Below are 26,314 nucleotides of genomic sequence, written 5' to 3'. Positions count from 1 at the left end.
AATTCACACAGGGCCTCTAATTCAGTTGTACATATTTGTGTTTGAACCAAAATCATTCCAGTATTATTTATGTTTAATTCAACAGTATCACAACTGTCCATTATTTCCCTTTCCCATTTCTGTTGTAGGTAAATCCACTTTTCTGAAAAACACTAGGACTGACCTCCAAATTTCCACCACAAAATAGAAATATAAAAGTAAAAGTTGTTCCCAGTAAGTCTTGCTAAATAACATTCAAGAGGAATGGCTTATCAACCTGCCTCACCTAAATAAATGGAGCATGCAGTAAATGCAGAGACTAAACTGCCTAGCAAATATAAGCCATATCCATATAGCTGTTTATCCATAGGCTCAGTTTCTATCCCCAGTATATATTAGAGAGTGCTAAAAGGCACCATTGGTGTAACTCAATATTTTTTTTAACCCTAAAAACTTTCTTGGTAATCATTGCAGAGAAAAAATAAATGATATGAGTATCAGGTCTGACAGGAAAAAAATCTGAATTTCCAAGAAAAGTTATAATCAGAACTTCAGGCTTTGTCTTTTGGTGAAAGAAGTCAACTTCAGTCACAGTCAATAGAGTAAGTCTTAGCAAAACATAGGCAGCATGGGTGTAATTTTGTTGTGTCTTAGACTGGGTCTGAACATCTGTCCAACCCATCAGAAAATAGGGTTGGTATAGACATCAGGTCTTAATGTCAGATTCCATCCTGTAAATTCATCTAGATGCTTCCTAAATCCAACTTGAAGTTTCATAATATGCTCTACAGTAAATATGTAGCTCCGTTTTCATACCATGCATGTACATGTGTCCCATAAACAATTTCTTGAAATTATCTAAGGAACACCAATTTGCGCAAATACAGTCACTCCAAAAAATCATGACTTCCCCTTCAGTAGGTTTATAGAACTACAAACATGCAGTCTGTTGTCGTTACTTGTATATTTGGTGGGAAATTTGGTCTGCTAAATATTCTTTGGCTTTTTTATGTAGCCAAGCTACACTGCAGGGACCTAGAAAAATAATCACACTGCTTTATAGCATTAAGTTTGCCTGAGCCAGTAAACCAGAAAGACCACATCAAATTTATTTTGGATATACAGTACAGACAAAGCCTTAGTTTCCCACACAAATCAGCCAGAGGTGTTCATAAAATGCAGTTAAAAAATGACATTGTATATTTTTCTTCCTCTTTCTCTGTCCATTCTAGGAAAGCACAAACTATATAGTGATATCTGATAAGAATTCTATTTATTTTTAATTTTTCTAATTCAGGCCAGAGCCAGGATGATGTTTAAACTCTTAATATTTCTCTTTTCAGTTTATTTAAAAGAACGAAATGTTTTCAACCAGCATCTAGCATTTCATACCAGTTTTTATATAAACAAATATTTTGTATATTGATATGTTTATACATTAAAATGAATCTGAGGGCCTTAGTTTCAACTTTGTTTGTTCTAATTACTGGTAATATTTGAAATTATTTAAATAGACTGCCAAACAGATCCTCCATGATCTCAACTTTTCAATAACTGAGGATGGCTTTCCAGTTCGGCTGAATAAGGGATGCTGAATTAATACTAATTTTCTTTGGAGAGTCAGGTATTCAAAACTCGAGTCTGGAGCTTGAGTGCCTGGGTGGTCAAGCCATGGGTTGCCACCTATAAGTTTCTCTGATTTCTTAATCAAGTGACTTAACATATCGGTGCTTCAAATTCATTTGTAAAATTTGGGATAATAATTGTATCTACTTCATATAATTGCCACTATTAAGTAATTTAACATCTTTAAGTGCTTGACACATAGATAGTAATCATTATACACTTTTTTTTCAAATTAACAACTAAAACTCACTCATTGGGTTTGCCTTCATTTCCTTTAGACTCACATTAAATTAAATCAACAGTGCATATCTGTACCCACTGTTTGGTGGGTGGAGTTCCACCACTCCAGCATCAGCACCCATATGGCTGCTACCTCACAAGGTAGAAAAAGCCGTTCAGTCACGTGAGCTCTGCGGCTACGCACACTGTTTGCTGCGCGTATGTGATGGCCGCAGAGCACTCTGTAGTCTCGTGAGACTTTGCTCTAAAGTCAAAGGGCACTCTGTAGTCTCGTGAGACTTTGCTCTAAAGTCAAAGGGCACTCTGTAGTCTCGTGAGACTTTGCTCTTCAGTCACGTGAAAACTGAGGGCTCTTTATCCACGAAGTCTCTAGAACTTTCTGTTGGGCAGCTGCCGCCAGTCAGGAACCTAGAAATCAGGTAGGGTCCCACATGTTGAAGTAGTCACTGCAACATGGCAATGCTTATGGTTTTAAAGAGGACCTATTTCATTGCTATGTACTAGCTTAGGTATCAAATTTCATGTGTTATTAGAAAAAAAATTAGCACATTACAGCAGGGGTAGGGGCAGGAATAGACCAAGCTTGGTGCTTTGGAAGGTTACCTAGAGGCACCACCATGAATGGGGAGCCCAGAAATGTGGAAGTCCCGAATCTACAAGTCTCATGAAGAGAATGGTCTCCTGAAACATGCACATCAGGAGAGCCTTATTGTCAGTCATACAAGGAGAGTGACTGGTTCACTCACTCAGCTTGTGAACACTGTGGGCTCCTAAAGCTGTGGTTATGTGGATGTTGCCATCATGTGGGCACTAGTTACAAGGCAGGACCAGGTCTACCAATCATGTCAGCATCATGGGCTCTTAAACCCTGAGCTCATGTGGTCTCCCTGTAGGGACATGTAGTAGAGCCAGATCTTCAAGTCTCTAGAGCATCATGGCTTCTTCAATCCTGACCATCACGTGGATTCCTCCTCTCATGTAGCCCTTACTAGTTAGTGAGTGGCATGTGGAAGCCTTTGCTCTGGAAGTCTCATAGGTGTCCTGCTTCTGAGGGTCATACGGATGCTATGGTCATGTATCCCCCTATCGTTAATGTTAGGCTCAGCCGTCTTATTACATTAAGATGGTGGGTTACTAAATTCCACCACTCCACCAGCATCAGCACCCATATGGCTGCTACCTCACAAGGTAGAAAAAGCCGTTCAGTCACGTGAGCTCTGCGGCTACGCACACTGTTTGCTGCGCGTATGTGATGGCCGCAGAGCACTCTGTAGTCTCGTGAGACTTTGCTCTAAAGTCAAAGGGCACTCTGTAGTCTCGTGAGACTTTGCTCTAAAGTCAAAGGGCACTCTGTAGTCTCGTGAGACTTTGCTCTTCAGTCACGTGAAAACTGAGGGCTCTTTATCCACGAAGTCTCTAGAACTTTCTGTTGGGCAGCTGCCGCCAGTCAGGAACCTAGAAATCAGGTAGGGTCCCACAGCTATCGGTTACGGGGATCCTGCCGTCAAGTGATGTCCCCTCTAGTGCGACTTGCAGACATTTAAGTGTGTGGAAAGTCTCCTTAAACTTTCGCTCCCGTTAGCCGTCTGAGGAGTTAGATCGTTAGGTTCAGAAGACTCAGAACTGTGGACCACGCCCCACCTCAGGTCAAACACTGACGAGACTTTGTGGAGGGGGATTGCCGGCAGGGCGCCAGCCGGTAGTGGAAGTTTCCTCGGAGAACAGAGACGTGAGAGTTGTTGGCGGGAAGTCGTAGACTTTTCAGTGGCAGGTTCTGGAAAACCACTTCTTTTTCCCCTTCCCCACCCACACACCAAAGCCCTAGCCTTGTTTAGCACCCTGCGGTAGTCACTGTGCCTTGTGATGCCTTCCTCTGACCACGTTGTTATTACAGATACCACAGACCTCTTCGATGTCGATTTGTATAGATGACTCCAAGTCTGATCATAACTTATCTTATTTGATTCTATACAGCAGGAAGGAGAGAGATTTATTTTTTAAAATTGGGTACTTTTTCAGTAAAAGTGTGAAAGTAGTAATTGTGTGGAGATTCAGAAATTATTTCTTATATTTATTTTTGTAGTTCAGTAGTTTTTCAAAGTGTGTATTGGGTCTATGTAATCTTTGTGCTTGGGATTTCTGAATGTCTTAAACTAGTCCAACCAGACAGTATTAGCTAATGATTTTCCCCTGGATTTCTAACTATTACTTTTTAGACTTCTTGAAAATTCCCTTTCATTTGGAAAAAATAGTGAATTTTTTTAGGAAAAACAATAATGTTACAGGTGATATCACATTTCATAAATACCACATAGATGATACTGAGTAAAATTCAGCAAATAAAAGCTTGTGTTTACATTATGGGGGATTCGAATAGTATATGACAGATGATGAAAGAATATTGTCACATGATTTTTTATTATATCTACTCAACTTTTTCTCTCATTTCAGCACTACCAGGTTTGTTCTACAAAACACTATGTCTGAGAGACAGCAACAGCAAAAATCTGTTCTTCCATTAGAGAAATATGGTACATACAAAGATGAAGGTAAACGGATTTTCATATTGTCGTATTTTTTAAGATAATATGCAACTTGAATCTCAAAGAGAAGGGTAGAGTCTTAGTCTGCTCAGGCTGCTGTAAGAGAACATCATGGAGTTCACAAATGGGAGAGTTGCCAAGTGAGCCAATTCATAGTATATTTCACAGAACTAATTTTTTCTATTTTAAATGGTACATTTACATTGAAGATGCTGTTTTCTTTTTACGGCAATCATTTGTGTATATTAGCCTTACATCCAATAAATCTCTATTCTTAGAATTTGCTGTAGATTCTTGAGTTTTATATAAAGGCAATTATACAGTTTTGTTTCTTTTCACTTTTGTATATTAATTTATGTGTATTTTTTTAATGTATTTATTTTGGCTTACTGCACTCACTGTCTAGGAGACTCAATAAGATGTTGAACAGAAGTAACTATGTGAGTCATCTTTGCCTCTTCTGATTTAATATGGAATGCTTTTAATATCTTACTATTATGTACACTATTTGCTGAAGTTATTTTAAATTTTTTTAATTCATTTTATTTTCATTAATCTACAATTACATGAAGACTGCTATGGTTACTAGACTCCCCCCTTCACCAAGTACCCCCACACAAACCCCATTACAGTCACTGTCCATCAGTGTAGTAAGATGCTGTAGACTCACTACTTGTCTTCTCTGTGTTACACATCCTTCCCTATGCCCCCACCACATTATACATACTAATTGTAAGGCCCACTTTCTTTTTCCCTGCCTTTATCTCTCCCTTCCCACCCCTTCTGCCAAGTCCCTTTGGTAACCATTAGTCCATTCTTGGGTTCTGTGATTCTACTGCTATTTTGTTTCTTCAGTTTTTCTTGGTTCATATACTCCACATATGAGTGAAATCATTTGGTACTTGTCTTTCTCTGCCTGGCTTATTTCACTGAGCATAATACACTCTAGCTCCATCCATGAATAGAAGAATTTGTTTTCTTCTTACGGCTGAATAACATTCCATTGTGTGTATGTACCACAACTTCTTTATCCATTCACCAATTGATGGACACTTAGGTTGCTTCCATTTCTTGGCTATTGTAAATAGTGCTGCAATAAACATAGGGGTGCATTTGTCTTTTTCAAACCGGGCTGCTGTATTCTTAGGGTAAATTCCCAGCAGTGGAATTCCTGGGTCAAATGGTATTTCTATTTTGAGCTTTTTGAGGAACCTTCATACTGCTTTCCACAATGGTTGAACTAATTTGCATTCACATCAGCAGTGTAGGAGGGTTCCCCTTTCTCCACAACCTCACCAATATTTGTTCTTGTTTGTCCTTTGGATGGTAGCAATTCTTACTGGTGTCAGGTGATGTCTCATAGTGGTTTTAATTTGCATTTCTCTGATGAGTAGCAATGTGGAGCATCTTTTCATGTGTCTCTTGGCCATCTGAATTTTTTCGTTGGAGAACTGTCTGTTCAGCTCCTCTGCCCATTTTTTAATTGGATTATTTGCTTTTTGTTTGTTGAGGTGCATGAGCTCTTTATATATTTTGGATGTCAACCCTTTATCGGATCTGTCATTTATGAATATATTCTCCCATACTGTAGCGTTCCTTTTGGTTCTATTGATGGTGTCTTTTGCTGCACAGAAGCTTTTCAGCTTAATATAGTCCCACTTGTTCATTTTTGCTGTTGTTTTCCTTGCCCGGGGAGATATGCTCAAGAAGAGGTCACTCATGTCTATGTCTAAAAGGTTTTTGCCTGTGTTTTTTCCCGAGTTTTATGGTTTCATGACTTATATTCAGGTCTTTGATCCATTTCGAATTTACTTTTCTGTATGGGGTTAGACAGTGATCCAGTTTCATTCTCTTAGATGTAGCTGTCCAGTTGTGCCAGCACCATCTGTTGAAGAGACTGTCATTTCCCCATTGTATGTCCATGGCTCCTTTATCATATATTAATTGACCATATATGTTTGGATTAATATCTGGGATCTCTATTCTGTTCCACTGGTCTGTGGCTCTGTTCTTGTGCCAGTACCAAACTGTCTTGATTACTGTGGCTTGTAGTAAAGATTGAAGTTGGGGAGTGAGACCCCCCCCACTTTATTCTTCTTTCTCAGGATTGCTTTGGCTATTCAGGGTCTTTGGTGTTTCCATATGAATTTTTGAACTATTTGTTCTAGTTCGTTGAAGAATGTTGTTGGTAATTTGATAGGGATTGCAGCAAATCTCTATATTGCTTTGGGCAGGATGGCCATTTTGACAATATTAATTCTACCTAGCCAAGAGTATGGGATGAGTTTCCATTTGTTAGTGTCCTCTTTTATTTCTATTAAGAGTGTCATATAGTTTGCAGGGTATAGGTCTTTCACTTTCTTGGTAAGGTTTATTCCTAAGTATTTTATTCTTTTTGATGCAATTGTGAATGGAATTGTTTTCCTCATTTCCCTTTCTATTAGTTCATTGTTAGTGTATAGGAAAGCCACAGATTTCTGTGTGTGAATTTTGTATCCTGCAACTTTGCTGTATTCCGATATCAGTTCTAGTAGTTTTGGGATGGAGTCATTAGGGTTTTTTATGTACAATATCATGTCATCTGCAAATGGTGACAGTTTAACTTCTTCTTTACCAATCTGGATCCCTTGTATTTCATTGTTTTGTCTCATTGCCATGGCTAGGACCTCCAGTACTATGTTGAATAACAGTGGGGAGAGTGGGCATCCCTGTCTTGTTCCTGATCTCAGAGGAAAAGCTTTCAGCTTTTCACTGTTCAGTATGATGTTGGCTGTGCATATATCATATATGGCCTTTATTATGTTGAGGTACCTGCCCGCTGTACCCATTTTGTTGAGTTTTTATCATGATTGGATGTTGAATTTTGTTGAATGCTTTTTCAGCATCTATGGAGATGACCATGTGGTTTTTGTCCTTTTTGTTGACGTGGTGGATAATGTTGATGGATTTTCAGATGTTGTACCATCCTTGCATCCCTGGGATGAATCCCACTTGGTCATGGTGTATGATCCTTTTGATGTATTTTTGAATTCGGTTTGCTAGTATTTTGTTGAGTGTTTTTGCATCTATGTTCGTCAGGGATATTGATCTGTAATTTTCTTTTTTCTTGGGGTCTTTGCCTGGTTATGGTATTAGGGTGATGTTGGCTTCATAGAATGAGTTTGGGAGTATTCCCTCCTCTTTTATTTTTGGGAAAACTTTAAAGAGAATGTGTAGTATGTCTTCTCTGTATGTCTGATAAAATTCCGAGGTAAATCCATCTGGCCCAGGGGTTTTGTTCTTGGCTAGTTTTTAGATTACTACTTCAATTTCTTTGCTGGGAGTTGGTTTGTTTAGATTTTGTGTTTCTTCCTTGGTCAGTCTTGGAAGGTTGTATTTTTCTAGGAAGTTGTCCATTGATTTTAGATTTTCCAGCTTCTTAGCATATAGGTTTTCATGGTAGTCTCTAATAATTCTTTGTATTTCTGTTGGGTCTGTTGTGATGTTCCCTTTCTCGTTTCTGATTCTGTTAGTGTGTGTTGATTCTCTTTTCCTCTTAATAAGTCTGGCTAGAGTCTTATCTATTTTGTTTATTTTCTCAAAGTACCAGCTCTTGGTTTCATTGAGTTTTTTCTATTGTTTTATTCTTCTCAATTTTATTTATTTATTCTCTGATCTTTATTATGTCCCTACTTCTGCTGACTTTAGGACTCATTCGTTCTTCTTTTTCCAATTTTGATAATTGTGATGTTAGACTATTTATTTGGGTTTGTTCTTCCTCCTTTAAATATGCCTGGATTGCTATATACTTTCTTCTTAAGACAGCTTTTGCTGCATCCCACAGAAGTTGGACTTTGTGTTGTTGTCATTTATTTCCATGTATTCTTGGATCTCCATTGTAATTTGGTCTTTGATTCATTGATTATTTAGGAGCATGTTGTTATGCCTCCATGTGTTCGAGAGCCTTTTTGCTTTCTTTGTACAATTCATTTCTAGTTTAAACCTTTATGGTCTGAAAAGTTGGTTGGTAGGATTTCAATCTTTTTGAATTTGCTGAGACTCTTTTTGTGGCCTAGTATGTGGTCTCTTCTGGAGAATGTTCCATGTGCACTTGAGAAGAATGTGTATCGTGTTGCTTTTGGGTGTAGAGTTTTATAGATGTCTATTAAGTCCATCTGTTCTAGTGTGTTGCTCAGTGCCTCTGTGTCCTTACTTATTTTCTGTCTGGTGAATCTGTCCTTTGGAGTGAATGGTGTGTTGAAGTCTTCTAAAATGAATGCATTGCATTCTATTTCCTCCTTTAGTTCTGTTAGTATTTGTTTCACATATATTGGTGCTCCTGTATTGGGTGCATATATGTTTATAATGGCTATATCCTCTCGTTGGACTGAGCCCTTTATCATTATGTAATGTGCTTCTTTATCTCTTGTTACTTTCTTTGTTTTGAAGTCTATTTTGTCTGATACAGTACTGCAACACCTGCTTTTTCTCCCTATTGTTTGCATGAAATACCTTTTTCCATCCCTTGATTTTTAATCTGTGCATGTCTTTGGGTTTGAGATGAGTTTCTTGTAAGCAGCATATAGATGGGTCTTGTTTTTTTATCCATTCAGTGACTCTATGTCTTTTGATTGGTGCATTCAGTCTATTTACATTTAGGGTGATTATTGATAGGTATGTACTCATTACCATTTCAGGCTTTAGATTCGTGGTTCCCAAAGGTTCCAGGTTACTTTCCTTACTATCTAAGAGTCTAAGATAACTCACTTAGTATGCTGTTTCAAACACAATCTAAAGATTCTTTTCTATTTCTCCTCCTTTTTCTTCCTCCTTCATTCTTTATGTATTAGGTATCAAATTCTGTACTTTTTATCTATCCCTTGACTGACTTTGGGGATAGTTAATTTAATTTTTCATTTGCTTAGTAATTAGCTCTTCTACTTTCTTTACTGTTGTTTTATTACCTCTGGTGACAGCTGTTCAACCTTAGGAACACTTCCATCTATAGCAGTCCCTCGAAAATAGACTGTAGAGATGGTTTGTGGGAGGTAAATTCTCTCAGCTTTTGCTTGTCTGGAAATTGTTTTATCCCTCCTTCAAATTTAAATGATAATCTTGCCAGATAAATTAATCTTGGTTCCAGGCCATTCTGCTTCATGGCATTAAAAACATCATGCCACTTCCTTCTGGCTTGTAAGGTTTCTGCTGAGAAGTCTGATGTTAGCCTAATGGGCTTTCCTTTGTATGTGATCCTTATCCTTGATCTTTCCCATTTTAATTACTATGTGTCTCGGTGTTGTCGTCCTTGGGTCCCTTGTGTTCGGAGATCTGTGGATCTCCATGGCCTGAGAGACTAACTCCTTCCCCAAATTGGGGAAGTTTTCAGCACCTACCTCCTCAAAGACACTTTCTATCCCTTTCTCTCTCTTCTTCTTCTGGTATCCCTATTATCTGAATATTGTTCCACTTGGATTGGTCACACAGTTCTCTCAATATTCTTTCATTCTTAGAGATACGTTTTTCTCTCTGTGCCTCAGCTTCTTTGTATTCCTCTTCTCTAGTTTCTATTTCATTTATTGTCTCCTCCACCATATCCAACCTGCTTTTAAGACCCTCCATCGTGCTCTTCAATGATTAGATCTCTGACCTGAATTAATTCCTGAGTTATTGGATGTCTTTCCATACCTCCATTAGAATGTTGATGATTTTTATTTTGAACTCCCTTTCAGGAAGAGTCACAAGGTCCATATCATATAAATCTTTCTCGGGAGTTGTATTAATAATTTTACTCTGGACAAGGTTCCTTTGGTGTTTCATGTTTGTATATGGCGCCCTCTAGTGTCCAGAAGCTCTACTCTGGAGCTGCTCAGCCCCTGAAGCAATGTCAGGGGTCACAGGGGAGCGATACTGGTGCCTGGGGGGAGGAAAGAGCTGTTCCCTGCCTCTGGGCTGCTGTGCCTGTCTCCACTGCCTAAGCCAGTGGACCAGGCACACAATAAGTTTTTGTCCCAGAGCAGCCGGATATAGATGCCTGCTTTCCACAAGTGGCCAAAATCCCTGTCTCCCTAGGAACTCTGCCTGAATTAACTTTCCAACCCGGTAGTCATACGAGTCTCATGCAACCACCATGAAATGTAAGTTTGTGCTCCCAGAGCAGATCTCCGAAGCTAGGTATTCAGCAGTCCCAAGCCTTCCACTCCCTCCCTGCTCCGTTTCTCTTCCTCCTGCCTGTGAGCTCGGGTGGGGGAAGAGCTCGGGTCCCGTGGAGCCACAGCTCTGGTACATTAACCTGTTCAGTGAGGTCTCCTCTTTTCTCCAGGTGTGTGAAGTCTGACGCCATCCTCTTTCCAGTTGCTCTCTCAGAATTAGTTGCGTCAACCATATTTTCTAATTGTATCCAGTTTTAGGAGGAAGCCTCTGTCTCTCCTCTCATGCTGCCATTTTTAATCTGATATATCCTATTGTTTTTCTTTAATGCTCACTATCAGTTTAAAGAAATATCCTTCTATTCCAGATTAGCTGAGAGTTGTTGTCATTTAATTTTGATTGGTATTTGAATTTTATTGTCTGTATTTTTTCTGGAGTCATTGTGATAATCATCCTTTTCTTAGTCCTTTATCTTATTAATGTATTGAATTACTTACGGATTTCTTAATGTTAAACCAACATTGAAAGCTTGAGATAAACACAACTTTACTGTGCTGTTTTTGCCATTGCTGGATTTGGTTTGCTGTTAATTAATTTCTAACCTTTTGCATTTCTATAACTATGTAAGAGTAACCAATTATTTTGCCTTCTAATGAATTCTTTGTCAAGAATTCATTTAATATTAGGGTTTTCTGTTTTTCAATATAAAAGAATATTACCTGACACATGAAACTTAATGGAAATTCACATGTCAGTATCCATACATAAAGTTTTTTTTAATTTTTTTTTATTAAGGTGTCATTGATATACAATCTTATGAAGGTTTCACAAGAGTAACATTGTGGTTGCTACACTCACCCATATTATCAAGTCTCCCCCACATAGACTATTGCAGTCACTGTCCATCTGTGTAGGAAGGTGCTATAGAGTCACTACTTCTCTGGGGTGTACTGCTTTCAGCTTCTCGCTGTTAAGTATAATGCTGGTTTTGACTTTGTCTTATATAGCCATCATTATGTTGAGGTACTTGACCTATATACCCATTTTGTTGAGTTTTTTTTATGAATGGATGTTGAATTTTGTCAAATGCTTTTTCAGCATCTATGGAGATGATTATGTGGTTTTTGTCCTTTTTGTTGATGTGGTAGGTGATGCTGATGGACTTTCGAATGTTATACCATCCTTGCATCCCTGAGATGATGTATTTTTGAATTCAGTCTGCTAATATTTTGTTGAGTATTTTTGCATCTACATTCATCAGGCATATTGGTCTGTAGTTTTCTTTTTTTGTGGGGTCTTTGCCTGGTTTTGGCATTAGAGTGATCCTGGCTTCATAGAATGAGTTTGGAAGTTCTGATTTTTGGAAAACATTAAGGAGAATGGGTAGTATGTCTTTTCTAAATGTCTGATAAAATTCAGTGGTGAAGCCATCAGGCACAGGGTTTTGTTCTTGGGTAGTTTTTTGATTACTGATTCAGTTTCATTGCTGGTAATTGGTCTGTTTAGATTTCTGTTTCTTCCTAGGTCAGTCTTGGAAAGTTGTATTTTTCTAGAACGTTATTCATTTCTTCTAGGTTATCCAGTTTGTTAGCATACAGATTTTCATAGTATTCTCTAATAATTCTTTGTATTTCTGTGGTGTTCGTAGTGATTTTTCCTTGCTCATTTCTAATTCTGTTTATGTGTGTAGATTCTCTTTTTTGCTTAATAACTCCAATTAGGGGTTTATCTATTTTATTTATTTTCTCGAAGAACCACCTTGTGGCTTCATTGATTCTTTCTACTGTTTTATTCTTCTCAATTTTATTTATATCCTCTCTGATCTTTATTATGTCCCTCCTTCTTCTGACTTTGGGCCTCATTTGTTCTTTTTTTTTTCTTTTGTTCTCATTGATATACAATTACATGAGCAACATTACGGTTACTAGACTCCCCCCATTATCAAGTCCCCACCACATACCCCATTATAGTCAGTGTCCATCAGAGTACTAAGATGCTTTAGAGTAACTACTTGTCTTCTCTCTGTTGTACAGCCTTCCCTCTGCTCTCCCCCTACATTGTATATGCTTATTGTGATGTCCCTTCCCCCCCCTTATCCCTCCCTTCCCATGCATACTTCCCAGTCCCTTTCCCTTTGGTAACTGTTAGTCCATTTTTGGGTTCTGTGAGTCTGCTGCTGTTTTGTTCCCTTCAGTTTCCTCTTTGGTATTATACTCCACAGATGAGCGAAATCATTTGATACTTGCTTTCTCCACCTGACTTACTTCACTGAGCATAAAGCCCTCTAGCTCCATCCATTTTGTTGCAAATGGTAGGATTTGTTTTCTTCTCATGGCTGAGTAATATTCCGTTGTGTATATGTACCATGTCTTCTTTATCCATTCATCTACTGATGGTCACTTAGGTTGCTTCCATTTCTTGGCAATTGTAAATAGTGCTGTGATAAACATAGGGGTGCATATGTCTTTCTCAAACTGGGCTGCTGCATTCTTAGGGTAAATTCCTAGCAGTGGAATTCCTGGGTCAAATGGTATTTCTATTTTGAGCTTTTTGAGGAACCTCCATACAGCTTTCCACAATGGTTGAACTAATTTACATTCCCACCAGCAGTGTAGGAGGGTTCCCCTTTCTCCACAACCTTGCCAACATTTGTTCTTGTTTGTCTTTTGGATGGTGGCCATCCTAACTGCTGTAAGGTGATATCTCATTGTTATTTTAATTGCATTTCTCTCATGATTAGTGATGAGTAGCATCTTTTCATGTGCTTGTTGGCCATCTGAATTTTTTTTTTAGAGAAGTGTCTGTTCAGCAACTCTGCCCATTTTTTAATTGGATTATTTGCTTGCTTGTTGAGGTGCATGAGCTCTTTGTATATTTTGGATGTCAACCCCTTATCAGATATGTCATTTATGCATATATTCTCCCATACTGTAGGATGCCTTTTTGTTCTACTGCTGGTGTCCTTTGCTGTACAGCATCTTTTTAGTTTGTTATGGTCCCACTTGTTCATTTTTGCTTTTGTTTCCCTTGCCTGTGCAGATGTGTTCATGAAGAGGTTGTTCATGTTTATGTTCCAGAGAGTTTTGCCTTTGTTTTCTTCTAAGAGTTAAGTTTCATGACTTACATTCAGGTCTTTGATCCATTTCAAGTTTACTTTTGCGTATGGACTTTGACAGTAATCCAGTTTCATTCTCTTACATGTAGCTGTCCAGGTTTGCCAACAGCAGCTGTTGAAGAGGCTGTCATTTCCCCATTGTATATCAATGGCTCCTTTATCATATATTAATTGACCATATATGCTTGGTTTAATATCTGGACTCTCTACTCTGTTCCAGTGGTCTATGGGACTGTTCTTGTGCGAGTACCAAATTGTCTTGATTACTGTGGCTTCGTAGTAGAGCTTGAAGTTCGCAAGCGAGATCACCCCTGCTATATTCTTCCTTCTCAGGATTGCTTATTTGGGGTCTTTTGTGATTCCATATGAATTTTAGAATTATTTGTTCCAGTTCGTTGAAGAATGCTGTTGATATTTTGATAGGAATTGCATTGAATCTATAGATTGCTTTAGGCAGGATGGCCATTTTGACAATATTAATTCTTCCTACTGAAGAGCATGGGATGAGTTTCCGTTTATTAGTGTCCTCTTTAATTTCTCTTAAGAGTGTCTTGTAGTTTTAGGGTATAGTTCTTTCACTTCCTTAGTTAGGTTTATTCCTAGGTATTTTATTCTTTTTGATGCAATTGTGAATGGAATTATTTTCCTGATTTCTTATTCTGCTAGTTCATTGCTAGTGTATAGGAATGCAACAGATTTCTGTGTATTAATTTTGTATCCTGTAACTGTGTTGAATCAGATATTAGATCTAGTAGTTTTGGAGTGGATTCTTTAGGGTTTTTGATGTACAATATCATGTCATCTGCAGACAGGCACAGTTTGACTTCTTCCTTACCAATCTGGATTCCTTTTATTTCTTTGTGTTGTCTGATTGCAGTGGCTAGGACCTCCAGAACTATGTTGAATGACAGTGGGGAGAGTGGGCATCCTTGTCTTGTTGCTGATCTTAGGGGAAAAGCTTTCAGCTTCTTGCTGTTAAGTATAATGTTGGCTGTGGGTTTGTCATATATGGCCTTTATTATGTTGAGGTACTTGCCCTCTATACCCATTTTGTTGAGATATTTTATCATGAATGGATGTTGAATTTTGCCAAATGTTTTTTCAGCATCTATAGAAATAATCATGTGGTTTTGTCTTTTTTGTTGATGTGGTGGATGATGTTGATGGATTTTTGAATGTTGTACCATCCTTGCGTCCCTGGGATGTATACCACTTAATCATGATGGATGATCCTCTTGAAGTATTTTTGACTTTAGTTTGCTATTATTTTGTTGAGTATTTTTGCATCTATGCTCATCAGGGATATTGGTCTGTAAGTTTCTTTTATTGTGGTGTCTTTGCTTGGTTTTGGTATTACAGTGATGTTGGCCTTGTAGAATGAGTTTTGGAATATTCCCTCCTCTTCTACTTTTTGGAAAACTTTAAAGAGGATGGGTATTAGGTCTTCACTAAATGTTTGGTAAAATTCAGCTGTGAAACCATCTGGTCCGGGGTTTTGTTCTTAGGTAGTTCTTGGATTACCAGTTCAATTTCCTTGCTGGTAACTGGTCTATTCATATTTTCTGTTTCCTCCTGGGTCAGCCTTGGAAGGTTATATTTTTCTAGTAAGTCATCCATTTCTTCTAGATAATCCAGTTTGTTAGCATGTAGTTTTTCTTAGTATTCTCTCATAATTCTTCATATTTCTGTGATGTCCGTAGTGATTTTTTCGTTTCTCATTTCTTATTCTGTTTATGTGTATAAACTCTTTTTTTCTTGATAAATATGGCTAGGGGTTTATCTATGTTGTTTATTTTCTCAAAGAACCAGCTCTTACTTTCATTGATTCTTTCTATTGTTTTATTCTTCTCGATTTTATTTATTTATGCTCTAATCTTTATTATGTCTCTCCTTTTTGTGACTTTGGGCCTCATTTGTTCTTCTTTTCCAGTTTCATTACTTGTGAGTTTAGACTGTTCATTTGAGATTTTTCTTTTTTCCTGAGGTAGGCCTGTATTGCAATATACTTCCGTGTTAGCACAGCCTTTTCTGCATCCCACAGATTTTTGTGATGTTGAATTATTGTTTTCATTTGTTTCCATATATTGCTTGACCTCTGTTTTTATTTGGTCATTGATCTATTGATTATTTAGGAGCATGTCATTAAGCCTCCATGTCTTTGTGGGCCCTTCTTTCCCACTGGCACCTGTGAGCAAACCGGCTGTCCCTGTCATTGCTGCACATCAGCCAGGGAGCAGCCTCACCTACAGCAACCACACAGCTTAACACAGAGGCTTCTCCCTGCATGCAGCTAACTGACCAGACCCAGAAGCTGCTCCCTGCATGCGATTGACTGGCACAGAAAGTGGACATGGGCACAGAGTCTGGAAGGCACAAAGGGGCTTTCTTCTTGTGACACAACATGCGCCACTCGCCTGCAATCCCAGATTGGGGAAGTTTTCAGAAATTATTTCTTCAAAGACACTTTCTATCCCTTTTTCTCTCTCTTCTTCCACTGGTACCCCTATAATGAGAACATTGTCCCATTTGGATTGGTCACACAGTTCTCTCAATAGTCTTTCATTCCTGGAGATCCTTTTTTCTTTCTCTACCTGAGCTTCTCTGATTGTGGAATCAGTTTGGTGGCCGATTGGATTTGGGAAGCTTGAGAGAGGTTGCCTCAAGGTATTGGTGTGTGGTTGGTGGAAAGGCCTGAGAGAAGGCAAGCTTTGGATGTTTTCCCTGCATGTGGCTACATTTCGGTCTAACCTGCAGAAGCACACACCTCTCTTCTTCATAAATCCTCCTGTTTTAAAAGGGTCAACCGTTTTCCCTTCCCCTCCCCCTCCTCACCACACTTTCCCCGTAGTCCCTCCCTTGATAGTACCATCTGTCAGGTAAGGCTCTCCTATCCTGACAGGCAGTGGGGTTTCCTTTCTGGGGCTGTGGGATTGGTCCCTCAGGGCAGGTTGTCACTTTGCTTGCCCTACCATGATGTTAGCCTAAGACGTGTGTAGTGCATGGTAAGGGGACCACTGATGTGTCTTCAAACTTGTATTTTATGTTCCCTTTTCCAGAATGGAATGATGGTGGTTGGTCACCTCAAGGAAGAAAGAACAATGAGAGTTCTTTCCCAGGAAATTTTGGCAGGAGGGGTGCTTATAATGAACATGGTGGATATGAGCCTCAGCCTTTGCACCGCCAGAAGGGTGGTAGAAACATGATGAGGGCTGCCCAGTACTCCCAAGAAAGAAAGTAAGTGACCTGACAGCCTCGTGTGCATGTGGCATTCCCTGGGACTATGCAGCCCTTTTACTCTCTATGATCTTTTTATTGTCTCACTGGAATACTGAAGAAAGCTAAAAGAGGAATAATGGTGGAGAAATCCAAATTGTAGCCCTGGTGTCAGAGAGTTGAGTGTGCACAGAAGGCTTTCTCAGTGTTCATGGCCACCCTCCTCCTCTCCACTGCCTCTTCACAGCACTCCCTATACCATGGGACACAGAAAGAGGGCAGTGAAATGCCATGATGAACACCGTATCCACGTTACTGTGTGGCAAGACAAGAAACCTCTGATGAGAAAAATGGGGAAGAACACGAAAGATGGAACCCCAGGGAGCTGGTTCAAGATCGTAGTGAGTGTCCTGGAAAAATGTATATAATCTGCAGGAGAGAAAGGTCAGAGGGAGTTGTGTTGCTTTCACAAAGAAATGCTAAGCTCTTTGCTATGAACAGTTTGTACTTTGTCCCTTTTATTACTGTGAGTTTACATTCTTTTTCATCTGTGGACAAATTCTGAAGAGCAATACAGGTAACAGACTGTAAGGAGAACAAGACAGACTGTCTAAAGGCAAAAGTGAATACCACTGCCAAAGAGATAGAGCAACTCCAAACTAGATGCCTTAGTTTTCCCCAAGCTCTGTGTGGGAGACAGGGGTAGAGTCTCTTGAGATCTTGTCAGATTGGCAATTAGGGTCTGCACTAGGTAGGATATCTTAGAACTTTATAAAAGGAAGACTGCATTAAACATCTTAGGTCAATATTTTGGAGGAGAGCTTAGAGTAAGAGGGAGAGAAAAGAGGGCTCAGAAAATCCGTATTTGCCTCAAAAATAAGAAATCATGCCAGTGGTTCCATGTATAGAAACCCTAAAGCCCTGTAAAAGGTCGGAAAAATAACACTGTGTTGGGCCTGTTCTCCAGCTTTAATACCATGTTTTCTCTCCTCTTTCCTGTCCTTTCATTTCACCCTTAGATTCGTGATGGGATGAAGTATGATAAGATCTGGTTAATGAATATACTCCAGAGTCACTGCAGCATCCCCTTCACTCCAGTGGATGTAAGAGACATGGTGAAACCAGATGAGTGGGCACAGGGAAGGGGATAGAGCTGGCTTGCAGGGGCTATTGGCCTCTGAAACTATTGCTGTTGTTTTTAATCCCTTTAGTTCCACTATGTGAAAAAACAGGCTAGGTTCTTTGTCCAGGATAGTAGCATTGCCTCTGCATTGAAGGATGTCAGCAATAAGATCTGTGATGAGAACAATCAAGAGGTATGTGTTGAGGGTAGTACCTGTACCTAGTTCCAAGGCAGAACAAGCCAGGGACTCATCGTTGTCTTTGGAATTAGAGCTCCTGGTTTTTATTACCCCACCTCTCCTTCCGGCAGATACCTATCTTTGTCCGTCCCTCCACTGTACCCTACTCTGTGCAGAATAAGATGGAGCCAGAAGAAATAGAGCAGCTAAAGGTAATGCTTACTCAAGGCACATTGGGTGCCCACACCCAGACCTACCTCTTCCCCTCCCAGCCCCCAATTGCCGATCACCACCACACCCTCAGGATGGCTCTGTCCATCTCTCTGTACAGTTGACCATAAGCAGACGATATGATGTCTTCCAGAAAGCTCTTGATCTCCAGAAGCTCCGCTTTGACCCAGGTATGACTGACAGCAGCAACTCTAGGCAGGGGAGAGCACAGGACTCTGCCTAGGAGGGAGACAGAGGGGTGGTAACATGGGAGGGGTTGGTATTGGCCTCAGACTCCTCAAAGCCTTCTGATTCCCTCCTCTCGGCTTCCTGAAGACTTAGTGGGCCATGAAATCGATATAATCCTGAATCGAAGAAGCTGCATGGCTGCCACCCTGCAAATCATTAAAGAGAATTGCCCTGAGGTGAGGCCTTAGGCCCAGTGCTGGTATCAAGGTAGGGGATGGAGGGTGGATTTGTCTTCAGGCCTGAGATAGTAACCATGACTCTCTTCTTTCCCAAAAGCTATTGTCCTTGAACTTGTGCAACAACAGACTGTACCAGCTGGATGGCCTGTCTGATATTGTACACATGGTCCCCACAATCAAGAGCCTGAATCTCTCCAAAAATGAGGTCAGGAGAGGGAGCCATATCAGAGCTGGGTTGTGAGTGGGTGGTGGCGCTCAGCAGAGTGGTGACAGGAGGCAGGAGAAAGGTACCCATCAGGAAGGGAGGAGACTGGTGGGTGTGTCACTTTCCCTGGGACTCTTTCCAGAGTTTCCTCACCATATTTCTCAGTTGAAGCGGGTGTGGGAATTGTGCAAGATGAAAGAGTTGAAGCTTGAAGAGCTGTGGCTGAAAGGGAACCCACTGTGTTACAACTTCCCAAACCAGGCCACCTACATACGGTGAGTGCCAACCCTGTCACCCTTCTTGGGCACCTTTACCTATGGAAGCCTGGCAGTGCCCCTAACAGTGCCCCTCTGCAGAAGATTGCAACCCTGGCCCTCAGAGAAGACCATAGGCCCTGCCTTCTCTTCTCTGTGTCCTTCACCCATGCATAGAGATCTGTTTTCTTTCCTCTTACCTGCTCACTGGTTCTCCTGGTTTGGGGTCTGTTTCCTGACTATGCATCCAGCAGTCTCTAGCACACCCACCCAAGAGTGTGCTGCAAGAATCAAGGCTCCCCCTGCTCACCAGAACCAGGACTGCCCAGCCTTGGTCCAGATGCTGGTGCCCTGGGCTGAGAAGGGCCCTCCAGCCCAAGGCCTCATGCTGAGACAGGCCAGCCTGCCTCTGAACTGACGTGGGGCTTCCCCCCCACTGCCCTGAGAGGGACTCCTCTTTCCCTTGGTCCAGAAGGATCCCCCCAACTCTAATCCCAGGCTGACCCTGAGCATTGCCTGCCCCTTGCTGAGGGCCCAGTGCCAGCCACTAGGCCCTCCTAGGGAAAAACCAACGTTCCTTTAGTCCAGCAGCCACAAGCAGGCTATTGCCCGTGAGCAGCGGGCTTCCTGAGGCAGGAGTGCAAGGTGGAGACAAGGGGGTGGAGGAGACAGAAGAGCAGGGCTGTCAGGGGCAGGGCCCCTCCCACCACAGGTCACATCATCTTGTCTGGTCCCCCAGAGGGGCTCCTGGTGGCCCAACATAGGTATGTTTACTCAGTCAAGGAACTAAGACAGGCACAGGTTCACAGAGACCATTGGGAGAGTAGCTGGTGATCCTGAAAGGGGGCCACAGACCCTGTACCCCATGCAGATCTGGAGCCTGACCCTTTACTCTGTCTGGGAAGGGTCTCCTGCCCCCATGGATGCCTCCAGGACCAATCCTGGGGGTGCCCTGGTCCTGGCACAATGCTGGACCCCCAGTGAAGTGTCTGAGCCCCAGGCTCCCACCCCATTCCCTCTCCTCTCTGGGGCCTTCAGAGGCCACCTGGAGGAAGGGAGAGGGAGGCAGCCTGGAGCCTAGGCTCCAGATGTGGCTCCTTGTGGCACTGGAGGAGGGGGACCCAGGGCTGTCTAGGTGGGAGCTGCCCAGGAGGATGGAGAGGGGGAGAGAGAGGGAGAACATTAAGGGAGGGCAGGTGGGCAGAGGGGCAGAGGGAATATGAACATAAAGGTGTGTGGAAAGATGAGGAAGCTGCTTTCAGATAGTCCATGTGGCAGATGCTCAGTGCTCAACAAGGAAGGAAACCCAAGATCCTTGCAATCAGAGGCTGAGTGAGTAAAGGGGGCTGTTGGATAAGCAGAACACACTAGTCTTTGTTTATGGTATTACCATTTTAACTCAAAGGAAGCATTGCAACCAAAACTATCAACCACATCTTTCTATTTTTGGTTTTGGACAGTGCCATCAGGGATTGTTTCCCCAAGTTGTTGCGCCTGGTAAGTGTCTACATTCCTCATGTTCTCTTCCTAACATTGATGACCTCCACACCTGCCCTCAGGCCATTTTGGGCTTGCCTAGTTTGCATGTTTGCATCATGCCCTTATCCATTTTGAGGGACATGAACTCTTGAAAAAAACATGGATATTCTTTCTGGGAAAATGTGCATAAACACACAAGAACATAAGCATACAGACACAGAAAAGTTGCATATAAAGAAACTTTCTAAGACCTTGTGATGAAGATTCCTACTGTAATCTTGCCTATGGAATTCACAGGGCCCTTTCACACCTGACCTCTGACCCTCACCCTCTCCTGGGCCCATCCTTTTCCCTGATCATCCTGGGCCAGCTCCCTGGTCTCCACTGCTGACTGCCTCTTCCCTCTCCAGGATGGCGAGGAGTTACCCTCACCACATACCACTGACATTGAAAGATACTGCTTGGAAAAGCCCTGCAAGGTGAGGAACAGGATCCAACAACATTTGGGGTACTGCAAGGGAGGCTTTATCAGCCCCATAGTCTCATCTCAAATGGAATCTTCTTTGGTTACAGGAAGACTTGAAAGGATCTGATCCAGTGAAGGATCTGATCCTGCCATTCCTGAAGCTGTAAGTACCCCTGGGACCAGGAGGACAGAGTGTGCAGGGACAGGAGGGGCCTCCCAAGCTCAGGACTGTTCAGTGTGTCCTTGAAGTCCCATGTGGGGTCCAGACCACAGAGACAGACTGTCCTTGCTCCCCCACAGGTATTACATGATCTATGACTCTGGAGACCGACAGGCACTCCTGGGTGCTTACCACATTGAGGCCTGCTTCTCCCTGACCATTCCCTTCAGCTCCGAGGCCCCAGCCCTGTGAGTACCACAGCTCATACTCTGCTCCTGGGCTGCGAGGCTCCCCAGCACAGGAGGCCAGCTCCTGGGAACACCCACCTGGCCAGAGCACCAACCCTCTTCCTCTTTTTTCTCCTAGGAGGAGCTTGTGCGAGTATGCCAAGGACAGCAGGAATATAAAGGAGCTCAAGGACCCCTGTGCGTGTGTGGTGGGCAGGACTGGCCAGGCCAGGGAGTGGAACAGGTACGTCATGAGCTTAGGGTGTGGCCGCCCCCAGCCTTGGCTTTCTTCTCCCTTTACAGTTCTGAGGGTTCAGCTGCTGAAGCAGACACAGCCTGAGGTCCTGCGCTCCCTGTGCATGTTGCCAAAAACTCAGCATGACCTCAGCTCCTTCATGGTGGACATGTGGCTCCATACGGTAAGCGCCTGCCCCCTCCCTGGGGCCCTCCCAGGGAGCCTCAGGTGGGTGGGAGATTTGGATGGTGCTGAGCACCCAGGCACTTCCCTTTCAGGAGACCATGCTTTGCTTCTCTGTCAACGGGGTCTTCAATGAAGGTGAGCCTGTGCAGGGACCCCTCTGCAGATGCCCCATGATCCCTCCCGCTGACTGGGCTCTCTCTCAGAGCTCTCCCAGCTTCCCTGTCCTTCCTCTTCCCGCTGTTATTCTCCACCTCCACTCTGCCCCAAACCATCCAGGTCTGACCCGCATCCATGGCTGTCGGGCACCCACAGCTTGGGCACCAGCGACACAGGCCGTGCGAGTTTGCTGGCTCTCATCCTAGGTCTTCACCCTGTGACTTCGGGCCCAGTACCTAACCTCCCAGTTTCGTTTGCACAACGGGGCTAAATGAACCCACCTCTTGGGCAGCTGTGAAGAATGAATTATATGGGCTTGTGAAATGGTTGTCACAGGGCCTGGTACACTGTAGGGTCCCAGTTGCCCTCCCCTTCCATGATGCCCTGACTCTCAGAGAACGTTTATTCCCTTCAGCGGGAATACCAAGTCCGACCCTGACTTGGGGGAACTCTGTGAGAGCATGGGAAGTGTGCGAGCCTCTATGGGGTTTTGTTGTTTATTGTCGTCTCAGTAGTAGGATGGTGTCAGGGCTCTCTTCGTGCCTTCACCCGGACTTTCATCACCATCCCTGCCAGAAACTCCTCTGGGTGAGTTGTCTGTTGTGTGTGGGAAGGACCTATCCTAGTCTGGGCTCCACAGTGTGGAATCAGAATATATACATATCATCCTCTGAAAATGGAGCTTAGACTGTCCACTCCTTGGGCTGTTGTCCACTGCAGGTGTAAAATCATCCTTGGTTTGGGGATGAACATATAAATCCAGTAAAACTGGTAGACAGTCTCCCTAAAGGTGGGCTCTGTGGGAGAGAGAGGTACCAGCCAAGGCATCTAGGGGGCAGGCACCATGGTAGTATGGAAGGAATCTGGTTGTTCGGTATTGCTCAGTGGCAGTGGGAGCAGGATCATTGTTGTGGGTGTGGGTTGTCCATCTGTCCCGTTGTCTGAGGGCCCATTTCTCTTCCAGTCTCTGCATCACGAATGATGAACTGTTTGTGATGGAAGCCACCCCCAAAGAGACTCAGAGTACATTCTCCACCCCAGTGCCCATACCGTCCTGTACCTCCATGCCCATCCTCTCCCAGCAGCAGCATGAAATGGTGATGACTTTCTCCATCCAGTCTGGGATGAACCCCAAGTGGTCTCAGAAGTGAGTGCTGGGTGTGCACAGGGATAGGAGGAGGCTGGGAGAGTGGGGTTGGAATCATGGAAGCACACAGGTAATTTGGAATAAAAAGCATTTGGATATTTTTCGCCATTTTTATTTCCCAGAAGAAGTAGGCATATGTCAGAAGTATTGTAATTTATGATCACACATGTGAAGAATTTTTGAAACTGTATCAGGGTCAGATGACACTATCTTGTATAGGGTTTCCACTAGGTCTTTCTTCATCATTACTTATAGTGCTCATACTGGTACACGTGCACCAGTAAAAACATGGCATAGATTTAGTGGTGGCATGGCATGGTATGGTCAGCATGTCTGTGCTGTGGTACTGATCAGAAGATCACCTGCTCTTCTCCCACTCCAGGTGCCTGCAGGAAAACGAGTGGAACTATGCCAGAGCTGGTCAAGTCTTCACTACACTTAAGGTGAGGTTTGGGAGTCAAGTGGGTTAAAGATGGTGCTTCTGGGCCTTCATCAGGGTCACAAAGGTGCAGGCCAGGGGCCTGGGAATAATACTCAGGGAGCTGGCCCTTCTGACATCCTAACTCCTTCCCTTCAGGCTGAGGGCAAGATCCCAGAGGAGGCCTTTGAACCAGCCCCAAAAAGGAGCCTTTGATGTCATCTGTGTCTTTATCCACATCATCTTCTTCAACTTTTCTCCAGCCCAAGGCCACACCCATGACTGGGGCTGGAGGCCTTCTTGTCCAAGAAGACAGAGTTACCTTGTAGGCCAGGTCACATAACCACCTAAAGGATCTTTTGCTTTGTGTGTTTTTCCCAGTCGTGATTGCTGTTTATTTTCAAAATAAAGAGTGGTGCCTTGCTTTGCATACTGTGTGTCCTGGATCATTCTCTCCCTGCTCCAACCATGAGCCAGTGGGTCCAGCACTGAAAGGCCCTGTGCTCCACTACCCCATTTACCCTGGAAGTACTGGCAGGTATGTGGAGCTTGACTCTACAGGCATTTTATTGATAATTCTGATGAGGTGGGACATACGCTGCTTCCAGGGATTGGCCTTTGGGGACAGTGTGACTCAGATGCTCTACCTGGGGACCTGCAGAAGCAGGCACGTGACTGGAACACTGGGACAGGGGTGTGGCAAGGGATGCCTACCAGCTGGCAAGGGCTATGGATGGAAGGGAGGTGAGGACTTACATAGGTGACTCCTTATTCCCAATCATTTGAATGATTACAAAGACCATAGTGTGACCACTTTTTGATCTACACATTGGTGAATGGGGAACGGGCCTCTTCACACTTCTCACCACGCTTCCACCATTTGTCTCGTCATGCATCCACTGAACTGGCCCCTCCTGGGCCCTGGAGGTGCCCTGTGGGAGGGATCTCACTGGAGCACCTGAAAGTGAGGGAGAGTCAGCCTGTCTGCCCAGTGCATTTCTCAGAGAGCAGACACCAGGCACTCCATGTCCATGGCCTTGAGGGGTTCAGCCTTTCATTTTCACTTTCAAACCAACAATGAAAGTACGGAACCTCACAGTATGGTCAGTTTTCTGGCACCTTTCTCATCAACCAGCAATTAGCAGCTCAGAATTGCAGGCAAAAATTGAATGGGACACTTGCACAATTTACTTTCCATACTTTTGTAACGTGCATCTTAGACAACAAGCAGCCATAATTTTTGAAATTAAAATGATAGCAGTACCAACTTTCAAGTTGCAGTCCTGCAAATGATGACACAGATGGGGTACAGCCAGCGTACAAATTATGCTTCAATTTTCAGGTCCCAAGTAAGTCCTCTCCTACCACTCTTCTGCTCTTTATGTAAGTACATGCACGTGAGGGATCCATAAGCTGGCATGTGAATTTCTGAACAATAGGAACTAAGGGGATAACTGCAGTTTCGGAAGGAATAATCTCATATCATTCCCTGTAGTGTGTCCATGATCAAAGGCGAGTCTCGGCCTTCTCGCCCGGAGAGCAAAGACCATGGCAAACGCTTCTCAGCTGCATAGTGAGGAACAGAGGAAGCCTCACATGCCAGCAAACAATTGCAGTCTCCAGCTTGACTCAGGCGCTCTGAGCTGTCCTAGTTTGCTTGTGGGCAGGGACCGTGGAACTCATCACATGGCCCCTCTTCTCCCTCTGTCTACATTTTCAGGCTTCTGCATCCTTGGCCTCCTGGTTGAACAGCTCAGACACCTCATCTTTCAGTCACTCAAAACCCTGCCAGGTCCCATGATCCTGGGCAAATGCTAACCCTGCATTACCTCTCTCTGTATATAGATGACAGATATATATCTAGATGATAGATGATAGATACATAAATAGATGATAGATAGATAGGTAGATAGATGATAGAGATAGAGATAGATGATGATAGATAGATATAGATAGATAGATAGATAGATAGATAGATAGATAGATAGATGACAGATGGATGTGACAAATTGTCCTATATGGCAAGTTAAATTTTTAAAAGTATAAATGTTGAATGTTGAAGTGAAGTGTGTGCTTTCCAACATTATTTCTAAAATTGTGAGTAGTCAGCAAGTAATCTCATACATTGCTTCTGAGGATAAAAATTAGCATATCCATTTCTGACTGTCATTTGGAACAATTATATATACATACATAAATATATATGTACACAGATTTTATATAAATTGAATCATAATGCAGAGGCAGTTTTGTATCCATTTCATTTTAGTTGGCAAATATATTGACACAAAACTTTGAGTATTCACTTGTTATAACAACTTACAAGTTTTTGTAAGATCTTTAGTAATGGATTTCTTCTATTCTTGACATTGTTAATTTGTGTTTTTTGTGTGGAATGAGAGGTGGGAAGGGTGATTATAATGGAAAGTAATAAATAGGAGTCCTGACTGACCAGGACCATCTAGCAGCAGCTGCTCTGTTCATTCCCCTGGGCCCTGGCACAATCTGGTTAGGGATAGGGCAGCTCAGGGACTGTGGCCTTGGAATTCAGTGGGATTAACTCCATGAAGAGGCATTATTTATCATATATCATTCTCTTC

The 26,314-nt window shown here is 42.5% G+C and overlaps 2 protein-coding genes across 2 annotated transcripts in view; one reads left to right on the top strand and one right to left on the bottom strand.

Annotated features, from left to right (window-relative positions):
• Positions 1 to 26,314, bottom strand: part of LOC140847410 (uncharacterized) — a 199,190-nt gene that overhangs the window by 104,408 nt on the left and 68,468 nt on the right. The gene's annotated exons all lie outside the window — the stretch shown is intronic.
• LOC108392981 (nuclear RNA export factor 2-like) lies at positions 3,235 to 24,122 on the top strand. Its single transcript, XM_037008563.2, has 22 exons — positions 3,235 to 3,311; positions 4,297 to 4,394; positions 16,686 to 16,863; positions 17,090 to 17,243; positions 17,862 to 17,945; positions 18,054 to 18,158; positions 18,275 to 18,355; positions 18,475 to 18,544; positions 18,690 to 18,778; positions 18,879 to 18,986; positions 19,152 to 19,261; positions 20,701 to 20,737; positions 21,130 to 21,198; positions 21,293 to 21,348; positions 21,486 to 21,593; positions 21,712 to 21,770; positions 21,876 to 21,991; positions 22,086 to 22,128; positions 22,662 to 22,737; positions 23,114 to 23,296; positions 23,679 to 23,739; positions 23,874 to 24,122. The coding sequence occupies exons 2-22, from the start codon at positions 4,325 to 4,327 to the stop codon at positions 23,928 to 23,930; spliced, it is 1,914 nt and encodes a 637-aa protein (XP_036864458.2). The 5' UTR covers positions 3,235 to 3,311; positions 4,297 to 4,324; the 3' UTR covers positions 23,931 to 24,122.

The sequence above is a fragment of the Manis javanica genome, chromosome X (assembly GCF_040802235.1).
Source record: "Manis javanica isolate MJ-LG chromosome X, MJ_LKY, whole genome shotgun sequence".
Classification (NCBI taxonomy): Eukaryota; Metazoa; Chordata; class Mammalia; order Pholidota; family Manidae; genus Manis; species Manis javanica.
The sequence above is the reverse complement of the archived record's forward strand: the minus strand, read 5'-3'. Positions and strand labels throughout refer to the sequence as shown.

What these genes read in the sequence shown, in the direction of transcription:
- LOC108392981 (XM_037008563.2), top strand. Translation starts at nt 4,325, where the DNA reads ATGTCTGAGAGACAGCAACAGCAAAAATCTGTTCTTCCATTAGAGAAA. An exon ending in GCTTGGAAAAGCCCTGCAAG is followed by an intron (nt 21,199 to 21,292) that starts GTGAGGAACAGG and finishes CTTTGGTTACAG; the next exon opens with GAAGACTTGAAAGGATCTGA. An exon ending in TGGACATGTGGCTCCATACG is followed by an intron (nt 21,992 to 22,085) that starts GTAAGCGCCTGC and finishes CTTCCCTTTCAG; the next exon opens with GAGACCATGCTTTGCTTCTC.